The 18,075-nt window shown below is 43.8% G+C and overlaps 2 protein-coding genes, 1 long non-coding RNA gene and 1 pseudogene across 5 annotated transcripts in view; 3 read left to right on the top strand and 1 right to left on the bottom strand.

Annotated features, from left to right (window-relative positions):
• The window catches only part of adamts13 (ADAM metallopeptidase with thrombospondin type 1 motif, 13), a 14,020-nt gene extending 10,101 nt beyond the window's left edge, over positions 1-3,919 (top strand). Inside the window, exons 19-31 of one of the 2 annotated variants that reach the window (XM_036935790.2) lie at positions 24-180; positions 302-431; positions 523-702; positions 834-1,032; positions 1,138-1,246; positions 1,324-1,453; positions 1,528-1,707; positions 1,970-2,174; positions 2,272-2,638; positions 2,753-2,896; positions 2,984-3,163; positions 3,309-3,490; positions 3,637-3,919. In XM_036935790.2, the coding sequence (XP_036791685.2) occupies positions 24-180; positions 302-431; positions 523-702; positions 834-1,032; positions 1,138-1,246; positions 1,324-1,453; positions 1,528-1,707; positions 1,970-2,174; positions 2,272-2,638; positions 2,753-2,896; positions 2,984-3,163; positions 3,309-3,490; positions 3,637-3,792 (2,319 nt within the window). In that variant the 3' untranslated portion in view covers positions 3,793-3,919. Of the gene's footprint in view, positions 1-23; positions 181-301; positions 432-522; positions 703-833; positions 1,033-1,137; positions 1,247-1,323; positions 1,454-1,527; positions 1,708-1,969; positions 2,175-2,271; positions 2,639-2,752; positions 2,897-2,983; positions 3,164-3,308; positions 3,550-3,636 lie in introns of both variants that reach the window. The other variant, XM_036935792.2, reaches the window with a different exon arrangement.
• The window catches only part of LOC149979634 (uncharacterized), a 237,291-nt gene that overhangs the window by 192,626 nt on the left and 26,590 nt on the right, over positions 1-18,075 (top strand). The gene's annotated exons all lie outside the window — the stretch shown is intronic.
• LOC110535959 (carnitine O-acetyltransferase) lies at positions 3,838-18,075 on the bottom strand. The gene is made up of 14 exons (XM_021621379.3): positions 17,856-18,075; positions 10,627-10,905; positions 10,314-10,432; positions 9,364-9,417; positions 9,102-9,267; positions 8,761-8,935; positions 8,364-8,542; positions 8,111-8,211; positions 7,657-7,776; positions 7,443-7,565; positions 5,576-5,711; positions 5,414-5,476; positions 5,179-5,316; positions 3,838-5,026 (listed from the first exon to the last, which is right to left on the bottom strand). The coding sequence occupies exons 1-14, from the start codon at positions 17,880-17,882 to the stop codon at positions 4,811-4,813; spliced, it is 1,896 nt and encodes a 631-aa protein (XP_021477054.3). The 5' UTR covers positions 17,883-18,075; the 3' UTR covers positions 3,838-4,810.
• Positions 11,564-12,496, top strand: LOC149979635 (uncharacterized; annotated as a pseudogene).

Genomic DNA, 18,075 nt, shown 5'->3' with positions numbered 1-18,075 from the left:
ACATTTGTTTATGGCTCCTACAGGTCTATCGGAAATATGGAAAAGAATATGGAGAACAAACCAGTCCAAACATCACCTACCACTTTTATACTCCCATGAGTAATAATGCTTTTATAAAAGAGATACCCAGGGGCAAGTGGACTGTTGTCACAACATCCTGCTCTGTCACCTGTGGATCTGGTAAGAATCACTTTGAATTATTATTGGATAAATATATTTAGTTTGTTTGTTGTGGGTGTACTTTAGGGCTTTCCAAATGTCACTGTTCTTATAGATCCACTGTTCTCTCTTTTTCTTGTAGGCATACAGAAATCTATGTATGTCTGTATGGATGAAGACACCAAGGAGCATCTGGAGGAGGTCTACTGTAATTCAGCTCCCCTTCTCCTGCTTCAGCAGACAACCTGTCACCTCCCAGCCTGTCCCCCCAGGTCCACTCTACATTCACTGCACATTGTCACACCTAGAACGCTTGGACTTTCATCAAACTGATTGATCAATGTCCTGTGTTGTGTTCTCCAGCTGGGAGATGGGGGAGTTTGGGCCCTGCAGTGCCTTGTGTGGTGGTGGAGAGAAAGTGCGCCCTGTGAGATGTGTTCAAAGGCAAGGAGCAGATGTCCTACAGGTGGCCGTTTCTGAATGTCCACAACACTCAGCCACACAATCAGTGGATACATGCAACTTTCAACCCTGCCCTGCAAGGTATACATATTTTTTATAATCAAATACAACATGTACATGAAGCAAACAAGGTCCAAGTTGCACCATGTAGGTTAATGGCCCAGTACAGTGTTGATATAGAATTCTGGGGGGGTGGGGGCTGTGTGTGACAGGTGGAATGCGTCAGAAGCCGGGGAGTGTTCAGCGGTGTGTGGGCCCGGAGCGGCCAAACGCGTTGTGACATGTGTGCGGTCCGAAGGTGGTCATGATGTTGAGGTGGACCATAGCTTGTGTTCAGGGCTCTTCAAACCACCTGTCTTAGTGTCTTGTGTGATCGATGTCTGCCCTATTGGCTGGGAGTCTAAGGGACAGGTACAGCAGAGATCTATAATACATCTCATAAATGTGCACACTGAATTCTAAGACATCATACTGGAGAAGGTGGAACTTTGACATTCGTTCATTTGTCTTTACCAGGATCAACCTATACTTAACAAATCCCCTGGTTTAAGGTACCGCTCCAGGTACCTAACAGTGTATGTTTGGAGCCCTGTGATAGGCCAATGCTCAAAGACCTGCGGAAATGGTAAGTTAGACCAGGTAATCTCTTCCATTTTTACAAAGTGTGGTACCTTGATCAACACAAGCCTTATACATGTGTAGGTACCCTGCAGGTGTGGTTTTCATGTCTGGACCACCAGACCAGGCTAGCGGTGCCTGAGGTCTACTGTGATGCCTCCAGCAAACCAGAGCCTCACACAGAGTCCTGCAACCCTTCCCCTTGCCCTCCCATGTGAGTTGATCATTTCAAGTACAAGAATGACAGCTCTGTCATAGCAGGGTAACAGCAGTGTGTTTCCCATGCAGGTGGCGCTACAAGCAGGGAGTGTGCAGTGTGTCGTGTGGAGGAGGCGTGGCCCATAGGGTGCTATACTGCTCCCAGGAGACAGAGGGAGATGAGGAGGTGGTTGTGAACAATACAGAGTGCAGTAACATGACCAAACCCATAGCAGTGGTCACATGCAACTCCAACAGCTGTCCAGCCAGGTAAACCATGCAATTCCAACAGCTGCCTGGCCAGGTAAACCATGCATCTCCAACACCTGCCCAGACAGGTAAACGGTAAACACAGACACTGAACACTGGCTGGAAGACCAGGGTAAAAAAGATAATCTAAATGTGGAATTCACCACCCATGGATTTCAGTTTGTCTTGAATGCTATGTGAGTTTCAACAGACAGTGCCATATAGAGATTTCTGTATGTATTGCTGGGTGTAAATAAACTTGAACTTAGGTAATACTGTCCAGGTGGAGAGTGCTGAGGACGGGGGCCTGTACTACGTCTTGTGATCTGGGGTTAGCCAGGAGGCATGTCTCCTGTGTTGAGTATATCCATGGGGAGGACAGTGAGGTGTCTGAGGAGAGATGCCATGCAGCCGTTAAACCTGCTACCACGGTACCCTGTCTGGTGCAGGTGTGCACCTTCAGATGGGACGTGAAAGACTGGAACCAGGTAGGTATAGTGGCCAGTGGTGTTTTCATACATGAGTGATTTATAAATTATGTAGATTGACAAACAACTGTTGACAAACATTTCTGTTGTCTCTCAGTGTTCAGTGCCGTGTGGGTATGGGATCCAGTCTAGAGCAGTGTCCTGCATGGGACCCACTAAGCCTGAGCCCCTCAGCCCACTGCTCTGCATGCACATGCCCAAGCCCATCACCATCCGGGGCTGCCAGATGGACGACTGCAGGGTCTTAGAGAAGACTAGTGCCCTCACCCACACACACACCACCAACACCCCCTCACTAGAGACCAGGGACCAGTTACCCAGTCCCCAGGGCATGGAAGTCACTTCCATGGATGAGGAGCCACTCCTGTCTCCTACTCTCAGCCTGACCCAGACACCCCCGACTGCAACAGAACCGACCACCCCACAGACCACCACAGCCATGCCCACTGTGACACCTAAAACCAGTAAGGTGGCAGAACTCTCTGCTTTTTTAGCACTCATCAGAAAAGGCATAGACCAAGCATTGAGAGAGCTCCATCAGCTAATGTAATAGTTATCTACTGTGTGTCGCTATCTAGGTCTGTGTGGGCAGCTTCTGCTGGAGGAGTCAGGCACAGTGGACTTGAGACATGAGACAGGTCGCTGCATCCTGTCAATAGGCCGGCCCCTGGATGAGGTCATCCACATGAAAGTAGAGTCCAGCTCCCTAAGCTGCAAGAAAAGTGAGAAATGCTATAATACTCTTTGTAAGGTCTATCTATGGCAACCGAAATGGACAACAATAACCCTGTGTGTGTGTGTGCGCTTAGGGGAGTATGTGGCGTTCTATGACAGGCTGGTACTGGTCAGAAAGTGTGACCAGCTTGAGGACACTGAACTGACCTCCAGGACCAACGTCCTGCTGGTGCGCCAGCATCTCTTGTCCCCCGGAAACGGAGTGCTGCTGACTTACAGCAGTCAGAAGAACAACAAGAAGAGTCACCACCAGGGTAACACTGAGCTGCTACTGTATTGGCTGGAACAGAAGGCAGAGTGGCATGTTGTTACAGAGCTGGAACAATAGATTTTTAGAAGGACATATTATTTGGTCAATTTAATACATAACCAACATGCTTCTTACTGTTGCTCCTACAGACTGTGATGTCCAGCTGTTTGCTCCCAGCGGGGTCATTGAGAATCCAGCGATGACCTCAGAGTTGGGCAGTCACACCTGTCGAGTCCTCATCAACGCCCCTCCCTCAGTGAAGATTAGGATCCGGGCTCTGAGCATGGGCCCTGTGGTCAACAGCACAGCAGCCCAGTCCACCTTCATTATGGTCAGGGAGGAGGGAGACTGTTCTCTCTTGCTTTTCAGTATATTCATCAATGCAAACTAGTTAAGTATACATTAAACCATGAATCTTGAATGTTGACATGTATGCCATTGTAGATAACATTATGCCTCTAATACCATCTCCATTAGATACGAGATGTAGACGTCTTGAAGACCAACGTGTTCAAGGGCCAACAGCTTTTTGAATGGCGATCAGCTGGAAACATGGCAGAGATAGAGTTTCATGGCGAGTACCTGCATAGCAATGGGAGCTTCCGAGCTGAATACTCATTCGTGGAGCCTTGATCCGTGGCTCGCATTTCTATTATACAGTATTTAACGAGACAGGAATTTAGGCTGTTACTGGAGAACAATTTGTCCTTAGTTTAATCAGTATTGTCAGAATTTTGTAACATTAAAATAAATGACAGCAGTCCGTCTTTGTTTGTTTGTTTTTTTTGTATAGAAAACATTTACCAAAGTAAATCACAGCAAAACCACTCAGCAACTCATTATTATGGCACATTTGGTATAGTATGGCACACATTTTCAGAACTTAAATAACTTAGAACTGTTTGAACTTATTTTATATATATGAAATAACAAATATGTAAGTCAACAAACTGAATAAACACATCTATAGAATCCCACAAAAATAAATGTTAAGACAGCGCCAACATACTGTATGACTTTTAAATATAACTTAAAACAGACAGATGTAATCTCTTAATTCGATCACTCTGTTGTCGCAGAAGATTTTCCTGCACAGCTTTCTAAAGTTTTCAATTTCCACTTTAAAAATGTCAGACTTGATTTATCCTAACAAAATCATTTATCAACCCCTACAAAAAATGTCCATTAAATAACGCACATAATAATTCACGTTTACTGTTGCTGCAGGATTATTGTCCTGCTGTGAGAAACTGGTCAAATTAAGATAGTACACCTGAAATAGAGTCTCTGCCATGATCTGGTGTGGATCTTTCTTTGACATATGGCGCTTTCTATTTGGAAAAGGATACACCCATTTCAGTCAACATGAAATGTATAACTTTCCATCAGTCATACTCGCTTTACAGTCTTGATATTATTTTGCTTATTACAAGACTGTCTCTCCTACAGGATTTTCCCTCCAACACTCACATCACGTCTACCTGAAGGGCCCAAAATCTTCCCAAGGCCCACCTAATGCATTGCAAAGTGCTTCTCCTCTCTCCATGTTACAGCACTAGATATACCCGGGTGGCTTCAGTTTCCCCCACTACCTCCAGCACAGGTTCAGTTCCACACAGCCATAAAGAGGAGCCATGTCCCCTGTGGGGACTCATTGCTTGGCCTTAGCTGTCTCCTCCAGCAGAGACCTCATGTCTCTCAGAGCCTTCTTCATAGCCCGGCCAAAGTTGGCAGCATGTGTCTCTTCACAGCTGTTGAAGGCTGTAATGGCAATGTTGATGTGGTCTGCCATGGGGTTGTAACACACTCCGTAGCCATCTGGCACCAGTGGACCGAAGCACATCACACAGTCTGTCTTGGCACCAGCCTGGAGAAGAGAGACAGTGAAACATTACCTTTAGCTGTACAAATGTGGGCCAAACCTAATAAACAAATCATTACCAAACCACTGTCTACAATTTGTCCTGTTATATGTTGTATTTTGGGATGCTAAATACCTCACATAAACAGCCTTCATACCTGGCTGGTGGAGAGATTGGGATGCTCAGCCACAGCATAGGCTGTGTCCATGAATATCTCTGGCATGGACGTCAGTTCTTCAATCGCCTGCAACTTCAGGCCAAGGAGATGTCTGTCTATGGCCTGGCCATGAATTGCCTGCTCATTTTGACATACACAAAATAAATATACATTGCAGTGAGTGGGGACAAGCATGGATTAATACAGTAAATGTCCCTTTCCATCAAGTCCTCACCATGCGTGTGTATTCTACGTGGGCTTGGCATGCCTTGTCCAATAGAGAAACCTTCTCTGTGTTCTGTCAACATATGGGATAAACAGACATCATTACAGTAGAGTGACAGTCAGGGTTGATTGTTTATTTAGTGTCAATGTTCAGGTTTCAGAGTTGACCTACCGGTTTAGCTAGGTCCTCCATTGCCTGGACAAATTTGAGAGACTCATTGGAGCAGGAGCGGATTGTGTCTGTTCGCCCAAGTGCAAACATACGCAGGGACGCACTCTCATAGGTGGAACAGCACATCTTATACATTCTGAAACATTGAAAGATCAATATGTCTCATCAATATGTCTCAAAGTGATAGGTTAAGGTACAGTGCCTTGCGAAAGTATTCGGCCCCCTTGAACTTTGCGACCTTTTGCCACATTTCAGGCTTCAAACATAAAGATATAAAACTGTATTTTTTTGTGAAGAATCAACAACAAGTGGGACACAATCATGAAGTGGAACGACATTTATTGGATATTTCTAACTTTTTTAACAAATCAAAAACTGAAAAATTGGGCGTGCAAAATTATTCAGCCCCCTTAAGTTAATACTTTGTAGCGCCACCTTTTGCTGCGATTACAGCTGTAAATCGCTTGGGGTATGTCTCTATCAGTTTTGCACATCGAGAGACTGACATTTTTTCCCATTCCTCCTTGCAAAACAGCTCGAGCTCAGTGAGGTTGGATGGAGAGCATTTGTGAACAGCAGTTTTCAGTTCTTTCCACAGATTCTCGATTGGATTCAGGTCTGGACTTTGACTTGGCCATTCTAACACCTGGATATGTTTATTTTTGAACCATTCCATTGTAGATTTTGCTTTATGTTTTGGATCATTGTCTTGTTGGAAGACAAATCTCCGTCCCAGTCTCAGGTCTTTTGCAGACTCCATCAGGTTTTCTTCCAGAATGGTCCTGTATTTGGCTCCATCCATCTTCCCATCAATTTTAACCATCTTCCCTGTCCCTGCTGAAGAAAAGCAGGCCCAAACCATGATGCTGCCACCACCATGTTTGCCAGTGGGGATGGTGTGTTCAGCTGTGTTGCTTTTACGCCAAACATAACGTTTTGCATTGTTGCCAAAAAGTTCAATTTTGGTTTCATCTGACCAGAGCACCTTCTTCCACATGTTTGGTGTGTCTCCCAGGTGGCTTGTGGCAAACTTTAAAATACACTTTTTATGGATATCTTTAAGAAATGGCTTTCTTCTTGCCACTCTTCCATAAAGGCCAGATTTGTGCAATATACGACTGATTGTTGTCCTATGGACAGAGTCTCCCACCTCAGCTGTAGATCTCTGCAGTTCATCCAGAGTGATCATGGGCCTCTTGGCTGCATCTCTGATCAGTCTTCTCCTTGTATGAGCTGAAAGTTTAGAGGGACGGCCAGGTCTTGGTAGATTTGCAGTGGTCTGATACTCCTTCCATTTCAATATTATCGCTTGCACAGTGCTCCTTGGGATGTTTAAAGCTTGGGAAATCTTTTTGTATCCAAATCCGGCTTTAAACTTCTTCACAACAGTATCTCGGACCTGCCTGGTGTGTTCCTTGTTCTTCATGATGCTCTCTGCGCTTTTGACGGACCTCTGAGACTATCACAGTGCAGGTGCATTTATACGGAGACTTGATTACACACAGGTGGATTGTATTTATCATCATTAGTCATTTAGGTCAACATTGGATCATTCAGAGATCCTCACTGAACTTCTGGCGAGAGTTTGCTGCACTGAAAGTAAAGGGGCTGAATAATTTTTCACGCCCAATTTTTCAGTTTTTGATTTGTTAAAAAAGTTTGAAATATCCAATAAATGTCCTTCCACTTCATGATTGTGTCCCACTTGTTGTTGATTCTTCACAAAAAAAATACAGTTTTATATCTTTATGTTTGAAGCCTGAAATGTGGCAAAAGGTCGCAAAGTTCAAGGGGGCCGAATACTTTCGCAAGGCACTGTAACCCAACTGCTGTTTCAGATGTTGACTGTTTTGTTCATGAACCCCACCTGAAGTAGGCAAGCTGTAGAGCCATTTGTATAAAGGCATCTGGACTCATGTTGTGAGCCTTTGGAACATTTCTCCCATAGTCAGCAAAGTTGACCACGTTCACATCCAGGTCGTGTGACATTCTGGTGAATGAAAGAGTAGCCAAAGAGTGAGAAACACTTCAAAGATATGTTTGAATGGAAACTGCTAGGAACACAAACAGACTCTACTTGCATGTTCATATTCTGTTTGGCCGACTCAATATCCTTCTTGACCTCAGGTGTGATATTGAAACGCAGTTTGGGAGGCATGGGCAGAGGGATCATGGGAGAGCGTACTACCTCCATCCTCCCCCTGTTTAAACAACACAAAGCATTATACTTCAAGAGAGGCAGAGGCACATTCAGTAGCAGGCCAGGGTCATGATTCCAGCTTGGCCATGATCAGTGGGCTTCAAATGGTTGTAAAAATCATTTTCAAATGGATCAGTCACTATCTAAACTTGACAAATAGTGAATCTTCAAAGTGCTTGCTACACTCAGGCATAATGCACCTGCTCTGGTTGGAAAAATAGCCATTGCAACCATAGCAACCAGCGCCGACCTTTTATCTGTAGTACACAATGACCTTGGCAGTGCTGTGTACCATTAATCAATGAATGAAATAAACATATTTTGTTATGCCTTACATGTACTCAACCAAATAGTCCACCAGGAACACAATGGGTGGTCCTTCAGCTGGGGCATGCTCATACACCAGACCACAGGTACCATCTTCACCCACAATAAACTGGGGATTAAATAATACACGTTACAATAATAAGATTTAAAATACATTTATGAATACAGTAGAATAATGCAAGAGACTCTTTGAATAAAAATATGAACATATATCAGGGAGGATGCAACCTTTGTTCTACAGCTTCAGTCTCAAGAGCTCACCTGTAATGTCTTATCAAACCAGCGGTTGCCACTGTTCCAGCGACTCCCTCCACCATGCAGCATCTGGGCAGCGACGCGGCTCTGGTAGCGCTGCTCAGACATCTGTGGCATGGGGGCGTCTAGACACACTGTGAATATGCTCTTCTGGATAGCACGGACAGACTCCTTATTTGTCTTGTCTAAGGAAGAAAACGATACAATGAGCGACCTACAAGGACCTCGAGGAAATCATCGACCAATATGTCTAAAACAGTGTGTGCAAAGTGATAGGATGCATCCAGTCACTCTTACGTTATGTCTCAAGACTGGGTTATGACTAGGGTTTTGTTTATTTGGTGGGTCACTCCATGCGCTCCAAAGACCCTTCTCTAGCATTCAAGGCTCTCCCTGGCCTCACCCTTAATGAGGTTGTTGTAGGCTTTGCCCCAGGTGTTGCGGTGCTGGGAAGTCAGGATGCCGATAGGCTCCTTGTTGCTCTGCAGGGATGAGTTCCAGATTTTCTCCATTTGCATGTAAATCTGATCCACCGTCAGTGGGGAGCCATCGCTGTTATACACATCCAGGACAAAGAACTAAGGACAGAGGGAGAAGGTCAATCAGCATTTCAGGTTCTGGTTAAGTGGGTTAGAGACAATAAACTAACAATGCAACAATGTTATTGATTTCCTCTCTTGTGTTGTAGCAACATAAAGCAGCATCAAAGAGAGAAAAGCAAAGCAATAGCACACCCTAGTGTACCTGGAAGTTATGGACCACAGTGATGTGAGTAGGGGCCACTTTCCCGATAGCATGGTTGACCACAGTGTCTCTCTTTGGTCCAGGGATACGACAGGAGGACAGGATCTGGTAGTACTGGTCCATACACAGAGGCTTCCCACCCAAATACTCAATAGGTAGGGTCTCACTGTGACACAGAGTTAGAGTAAACTGGTCTGACAAATATATATTAGATGTATATCATTAAGTTATAGAAAATATTTTCTATATCAATATTACTCACTTGTCAATCATTTGTTTGAAGTCCAAAACTCCTGAAATCAATTTAGAAGCAAACCTGAGCAGAAAACATTGATTTACATTTTAGTAGACACGCTTATCCAGAGTGATTTACAGGAGCAATTAGGGTTGCATGCCTTGCTCAAGGGCACATCGTCAGATTTGTCAACTAGTCGGCTCAGGCATTCAAACCAGCAACTTTTCGCTTACTGGCCCAATGCTCTTAACCACTAGGCTACCTGCCACCCTATTGAGTAATTAAGTATGATATATGGTATTTCCTCATCCAACTGAGATTCAGCCTTTTACTCCTCCAGCATCTCATGTTCCATTCACATAATCAACTCCAATACACTTTAGTGCAGTATTGTTTTCCATGTCCTCATATCTCCAACCAGACTTGCTTAGCATGTCCAACTCAGAACCATGATATCTGTCTATTTTGATACTATATTTCTGCATTTATTGAGCTGTCTGTCACTCTAGTCTAGCAGATAAGATGGTGTACATTACAGTACAGTATATTGTTGAATCATTTACTTTTCATATGAGCATGGAAGTCTGCTCTAGTGTCATCTTCTATTGCATGTGTTTGGCACTGTCCGCAATGTTGATTGCGTACGTGTGTCTCCGCGGTCCAAAAAAGCTGAGCAATTCTATGAGCAGCCAATGTGCTTAAAATAGCCAGCATGAAAGGGGAGTCTGTCTAAAGGTCATCTGAAACTCAAGCTTATTCTCAAGTTCAACAGAGCTATGGCGGATTACAACACTGAAGTCAATCACTTTCTACTAACTTTTCTACTAAGCAGTAAGCCTATAAAATGTCCTTTTCACTGATCGGTATAGACAGACCTAAAATGTTGTAGTGCTGGGGGAGGGTGGGCATCTACTGTATAATCTCGTAGCAAGGGCTGGTACAATGGTCTCAGACACGCATGGTTCCTTGTTGCTCACCTCATTTGTCCTTGGCGATCTTGGAAGGTCATGCGGGGCAGGACCACCCCGGGGCTGGAATAGACTGCCACAGGCATCCGGGAATCCAGATAGGCTGACTGCATCCACCACTCTGTCAGCTGCATAAAAATCCACAAACAGCCATGATAATGCTATAGACCATCAACATGACATACTGTATACTGTAGGTGCATAAAGGATATAATACAGGTATCTGTTCCTGCCAATCAACCCAAGATCAACCCAGTGCTCTGCCCTAATAAGTACCCATCTCTGCTCTATGTGACCAGTTCTGTTCTATGGCAGTACCTACCCAGTTTTCTTTGTTGCTAGCTCTGCGCTCCAGGCTCCTCTGCAGCCTGTCTCCCACTCCCTCAGGAATGAGGAACTCCTTGACTAGCTTGCGTGTGTGATCCATCTCCTCCTCACTGAGCAGGGGCTCCAGCATCAACAGGTAGCGCTCAAATGTTTGCCTTAGTGGAGGCACGGGCAGCTTGGGCAAATTGTCCTGGTGATGCGAGGACCTCTCTGGGAGGATGGTCACTGACATCGGCTTGACCAGGCGACATGGCTTCACCAAGCCCGGCCTTAACTGAAAAAATGTTTTCTGTGTCATTGCATTTATAATAAAGAATTTGTTTTGCAATCAATATGACACAAAAATACCACACATACTGTATAGTATCTAGGTTGATATTTAATTTAAGTTTCTGAAATATTAAGTTGATATTCCCATTAGCATATAAAATATATCAGCAATGTTGGGTGAACACCACAGAGCTGATTGGTAGGCCTACTGGCCAGCAACTGTCAACACCATGATACATAATCTAGGTTTGTTAAAATAGAGCCCTCTAATGCAGTGATACATCTAAGCGCTGGGGGTAGTGCTATAGGTCCGGGGTTGTGACAGCAACAGGAGAAAAAATAATAATAATCCTGTTTTTGCTCCAAGGTTATTATAGTAAGTGAATACCGAAACTAAAATGAAAACATTGGAAAAACAATTTAGTAAACTTAAATAAAAATCTTAAATTAAATCATTTGAAAAGCTAAAACTTATATTTGACTGCAAAACGAACTGAAATAAAAACTATCATACCTTTTTTACTTTGCACAGAAATGTAATTGGGTTTTTAAGCTTATTTTCTAATGGGGTTTTCAAGCTTCTGAAAATGGTGGATAAATGCTGCCAGTAGATGCCAATGTTTCAAATAGGCCTTGCTTGTGCATTACTATCACTAGCTATCATGGAAGAAATCCGAGGGCGAGCATGGAGCGTGACTGGGCCAAGCTAGAGCAGCTTGTGAAGTTACTGGAGCCATTCGCGATCCACATCGACCAACTTGCTGACCAGTGACTGGGCCAAGCTAGAGCAGCTTGTGAAGTTGCTGGAGCCGTTCTCAATCCACACTGACCAACTTCAAACTGACAGCCAGTCGCTGTCTGATGTGGTGGTGTGCCTTCTCAACCTTGAGGCACACTTGCTGTCAACTACTGTTGCAAAACAGTTGGCACAGGTCCTCCTGAAGTCACTGTGTGAGCGCTTCGCATGCATATTGAATCCACTAACAGCCAACTTTGATCCAACCCCTGCGGCAGATTGCCTGATGGACCCAAGTGTGTCTCTGGCACTTCGCTCGACAGAGATGGAGCCCCTGATTAGGGAAGCAGAATCTTTTGTACTTCAGAAAATGTGTGAGTACAGCCGTGGAGCAGGACCCCAGGAAGATGCCAGCATGATTATTCCAGCAAGAATCTCGACCACTGTGCTCTTCAGAAATATAACTTCCTTGCATCAAAGATTGTGTCTGAGGTCACTGTCCAGCCGGAGGGTCAACCTGGCAGGGCATTAAGTGTCCCATGTAAGCTGCGGAAATACCTGGAAAACGTAAAGGGGGGCATGTTTACAGAGTCACCTCTCAAATTCTGCCAGGCAAACTGTGCCATGTGGCACTGGACCTGGTTTCTGCCACTGCATCCTAAGTGTTTGTGGAGAGAATATTCTCTGTCTGTGGACAACTGTCATCAGGCTCGAGAAACCAAATGACCACCTCTCTGGAATGCAGTCTTCTTGAAGATAAGCCAGAAAATGTTGTTTGGTTGAAGAGAAACACACACACACAAGCTGGCTGGCTGTCTGTGAACTGATAGATTTGTGAAGAAATATTGTTTTGCTTATGTTTTTTGCTGTTGTTGCAGCTGTTTTTATGAACCCTTTTTAAAGGGGTTAGTCACTGATACATGTTTAATATTACATAAATGTAACATATCAAATGGGCCATGACTTCATTTGTTGTTTTTTCCCTCTCTCTTTCTGTCATATTAAGGTGAAGGTACTTGATTTTTAATTAAGTAGATGTTAGAACAAAGCTTTGGATTGGTGTAACCATGGGCAAGAGAGTTTCCTTCCACCATATTTCTTGTACCAGTCTAGGCGCTTATTCTTTAAATCGATTGATTTATTATTTATGTCCTGGCCATAAAGTTGTAGGGAGTCCTGTAGTGGCCAAAAGCTCCATTCAGGACTTTTGCCGTTATGATTTAGTCAACTGGGTGGGACTTCCGAACTTCCTTGACTGATCCTTTCTGATGACCTGGTTGGCATGACCTAATGACCCGGTTGGAGTCGTGACAACCGTGTCATCAGAAGGGATCAGACAATGATTTTTACTTGAGAAGAAGAACATTGACTATCTCAAGATGATGGCCTCAATGGTGCTGCCCATGCTCTCACCAACGCCATCTTAATAATACAGATACAGAGATGCTATGTCTATCCAAGTCTATGGTTCTGGCCCATCAATTTATGTATTACTGTCCCCCAGTGGCAAAAAGTGACATTGCCAAAAAACAAACAACAGGCCTACAACACATAAATGGTTATTATAAGCTTGGTTTGCTCAGTATGTTTAGAGCGCTGACAGTCAACATTGTTGTAATTGGCTTCAACGAGTATAGGGCTTTACGAATCGCACTTCTCCTCAAATAAAAAGGACAAGGTTCCCGTAAATTGTACTGTATGTGTGATGTACGTTCTAAATAAGCAAGATATAGCCTAGGCCTGTTTGGAGGAGCGCATCTTTGGTAACTGGACAAGAAGCCCTCTTTGGAAATGGGGATGGATACAAGCCGAATGGAGTACGCACACAGCAATGTGAATTGTGAATAATGCAAAAGCATGTCGGCAAAAGCTTCACAAGTAGACGATGTAGAAACCCTTTATGGATAGGCTACTTGTAGACTAACGCATGACCAGCATAAGAAAGACACCAGAGCCATTGCTGTAGCTTTCGTAATAGTAGGGTAAGGGTAGCCCACTAAGGGCTTGTTTGTTAATCAAACCAAAAGGAAAACAAGCAATTGTTTCAGAAAAATAAGGTACATGTTTCGAAATAGGACTGTCACTGGATTATCTCATCTCTCATTCAATGATGGGCATATAGCCAACATGGAGATGCTTTTACGCACAGCCAAAATGATATCAGGAGCTGGCAAAAATAATATCATAGCCGGGATGTCCTTTCACTGTTCGCTGCTGCCAAACTTGATCTTTTAATGAAGCTTTGGTGAATAAGATATATTTCAAAGCGGCCTCACAGGCCAAACCCTTTATCAATAGTCTTGGCTACTTGGCAAATGCATTGGGCATGACAAACAAACTGCCTTCAATAAGAGGAGAGGAGGCTATGCTTTGTTTTTAATACAAGGTTGACGGGCACAAAAAACACATACTTGTATATAGTGCATGTGGACACCCCTTCAAAATAGTGGATTTGGCTATTTCAGCCACTCCCGTTGCTGACAGTTAGTGCACACAGCCATGAAATCTCCATAGATCAACATTGGCAGTAGAATGGCCGTACTGAAGAGCTCAGTGACTTTCAACATACCTTTCCAACAAGTCAGTTCGTAAAATGTTTGCCTTGCTAATGCTACCCCGGTCAACTGTAAGTGCTGTTATTGTGAAGTGGAAACGTCTAGGAGCAACAACTGCTCAGCCACGAAGTGGTAGGCCACACAAGCTCACAGAACGAGACCGCCGAGTGCTGAAAATCGTCTGTCTTCTGTTACAACACTCACTACCGAGTTATAAACACCTTCTGAAAGCAACATCCGTACAAGACCTGTTCGTCGGGAGCTTCATGAAATTGATTTCCATTGCAGAGAAGCTGCACACAAGCCTAAGATCACCATGCGCAGTGATGGAATGGTGGACTCTGGAGCAGTGGAAACAAGTTCTCTGGAGTGACGAATCACACTTCACCATCTGGAAGTCCCGCGGACTAATCTGAGTTTGGCGGATGACAGGAGAATGCTACCTGCACCAATGCATTGTACCAACTGTAAAGTTGGGTGGAGGAGGAATAATGGTCTGGGGCTGTTTTTCATGGTTTGGGCTAGGACCCTTAGTTCCAGTGAAGGGAAATATTAATGCTACAGCATACAATGACATTCTAGATGATTCTGTGCAACCAACTTTGTGGAAACAGTTTGGGGAAGGCCTTTACCTGCTTCAGCATGACAATGCCCCCATGCACAAAGCGAGGTCCATACAGAAATGATTTGTAGAGATTGGTGTGGAAGAACTTGACTGGTCTGCACGGAGCCCTGATCTCAACCCCATCGAATACTTTTGGGATGAATTGTAACGCCGACTGTGAGCCAGGTCTTATCGCCCAACATTAGTGCCCGATCTCACTAATGCGCTTGTGGCTGAATGGAAGCAAGTCCCAGCAGCAATGTTGTAACATCTAGTGAAAAGCCTTCCCGGAAGAGTGTAGGCTGTTATAGCAGCAAAGGGGGGAGGACCAAATCCATATTAATGCCCATGATTTTGAAATGAGATGTTCAAAGAGCAGGTGTGCACATATTTATGGTCATGTAGTGCATCTCTAATTCCATGTGCATATGGGTACTGTGTGTCATGGCTGGATAGGCTACGCTTCCGATGTCAAAATCCATGCCACAGCCAACTGGGTTACCGCTAAGGCCAGCTTTTGGTTGGTTTTAAATATCCCCACCAGTGCATACTGAAATTGGCACTTTGGCGCACGTTTTTAAGGGCACAACTCCGATATTGCCACCCCTCCCACCTCAGAGCGAGCAAGCTCACATAAGACTGATAAATTACAAATCCTGGCGCTAGGGTTTGAAAATAGAAGAGCTTAAACGGATCAACATTTTTAATCAAATAAAATCTTATTGGTTGCGTACACATTTAGCAGGTGTTATGGCGGGTGCAGCGAGATGCTTATGTTTCAAGTTCCTATCAATAAACAAGCACACAATAAACAAAAATTCTAAAATAATAAAAAATGTAGTACAGCAGTACATATATAAATAGTATGTTCTTCTGAAATCGCTTGGTATAGAGGTCCTGGATGCCAAGGAAGCTCGGCCCCACCCCAGTGATGTACTGAGCTGTATGCACCCTCTGTAGCGCATGGAGGTCGGATCCCATGCCAAGCGGTGACGCAGCCAGTCAATACAATTTTGGTTATCTTTTCAGTTTCCTGAGGGGGAAGGGGCATTGTCGTGCCTTCTTCACAACTGTGTTGGTGTGTGTGGACCATGATCATTTCTTAGTGATGTGGACACCGAGGAACTTGCAGCCCTCGACCCGCTCCACTAAAGCCCCGTCAATGTGGATGGGGGCATGCTCAGTTAGTAGTCCTTCTCTTGTCCAGGTGGGATAGGGAAGTGTGCAGTGCAATGGCAATTGTGTCGTCAGAGGATCTGTTGGAGCCGTATGCAAATTGTAGTGGGTCTAGGGTGTCGGGTAAGTTGGAGGTGATATGGTTCTTAACTAGCCTCTCAAAGCACTTCATGATAACAGAAGTGATTGCTACGGGGCGATAGTCATTTAGTTCAGTTACCTTCGCTTTCTTGGGTACAGGAATAATGGTGGACATTTTGAAGCAAGTGGGGACAACAGACTGGGATAGTGAAAGATTGATTATGTCCGTAAACACTCCAGTCAGCTGGCCTGTGCATGCTCTTAGGACGCGGCTTGGGATGCCGTCTGGCAAATGCAATTGCGCTGGCTTAACGCCAGCTGAAAATAGAGCCCAAAGGGTCTGGGCCATTGCAACGGAAACCAGAACATAATAAAACAGACACAATTTTAAGGTTACACAAAGTGATTAACATGCATTTACGTTAGTTTCAATTTAAATACGTGTGATCAGTATAATTCTGTCTGAATCCAAAAACCAAAGCAAACAATAGATTGTTAGAGCAATGTAGGAGCAAATTTTATGACTAAGAAACTTGAGACCAAAGCAACTCTGTCAAGTTTAGTATGTTGTTACACTATTTGTTTGTACTGTGCTTGGCTGTCAAGTTTCCTGACAGCTTCTTCAGGTTAGAATATATACTGAGCGTACAAAAATGACCAGGTGAAAGTTATGATCCCTTATTGAGGTCACCTGTTTAAATGACTTCAAATCAGTGTAGATAAAGGTGAGGAGACAGGTTATTAAAGAAGGATTTTTAAGCCTTGAGTCAATTGAGACATGGATTGTGTATGTGTGCCATTTAGAGGGTGAATGGACAAGTCAAAATATTTAAGTGCCTTTGAATGGGGGTATGGTAGTAGGTCCAGGCGCACCAGTTTGAGTGTGTCAAGAACTGCAACGCTGCTGGGTTTTTCACCCTCAACAGTTTTCCGTGTGTATCAAGAATGGCCCACCACCCAAGGGACATCTAGCCAACTTGACACAACTGTGGGTTGCAATTGAGTCAACATTTTTGAATTTTTTTACTCCACTACATTTCCTAAAGAAAATATTAATTCTTTAATCACATACATTTTCCCTGACACACAGAAGTACTCATTTACGTTTACATTTCGAATGCTCAGGCAGGTCAGCAATATGGTCCAATTGAGTACTTAGCCTATGTATATAACCCGTTGTCATCGCTACTGCCTCTGATCTGGCAGACTCACTAAACACAAGTACTACATTTGTAAATTATGTCTGAGTGTTTAGTGTGCCCCTGGCTGTCAGTAAATAAAATAAATAAAAAAAGAAAGAAAATCGTGCAACTGGTTTGCTTATTATAAGGAATTTGATTCATGGCATTTACTTTTACTCAAGTATGACACCTCAAGTATGACAACTTTCCACCACTGTACTTAACTACATTTAAAACCAGACACTTTTATTTAATACTGGGTGACTCACTTTTACCTTAATAGAAAATGACTGAAGTATCTTTACTTTTACTCAAGGCATGACAGTACTTTATCCACCACTGCAAACACAAATAAAAAGCAAGCTGTAGTCTATATTAAAATATTGCATAATAGTTTAACCCACTGTCCCTCAATTAATTGTTACCAGTATTGATCTGATATAGACATGAACTTTGAAACGGTATCCATGTTGTAGCCTAATATATGGGGTAAATAGGTTACAGTATGCAACCCCCACACACACACAAACACATACATTTACAGCAGTAATAGTGAACGCGCTGCTCTCAGTTATGGGTGCACAACTGCGCATTTATGAATTATAAAAACGTTTGACTCACCACGACTCTCAAAAGAAGACCCAACATAATTGCATAAAAATGACCCCGCGAGGCTTTCGTTGTTGTTTGTGTAAAGAAACACCTCGAGCTGTCATGTCAAGGACATAGCCCACACCTAAAGTTTTACCAGTTGAGAAGTTACTTAGTAATGTCGGACATTTCTACGCCCCCCTCCGGACATGATGGAAAACTATATAGCCTATGTCTACAGCTGGATACA

The sequence above is a fragment of the Oncorhynchus mykiss genome, chromosome 11, assembly GCF_057628025.1.
Source record: "Oncorhynchus mykiss isolate SJ-2025 chromosome 11, ASM5762802v1, whole genome shotgun sequence".
Taxonomy (NCBI): domain Eukaryota; kingdom Metazoa; phylum Chordata; class Actinopteri; order Salmoniformes; family Salmonidae; genus Oncorhynchus; species Oncorhynchus mykiss.
The sequence above is the reverse complement of the archived record's forward strand: the minus strand, read 5'-3'. Positions and strand labels throughout refer to the sequence as shown.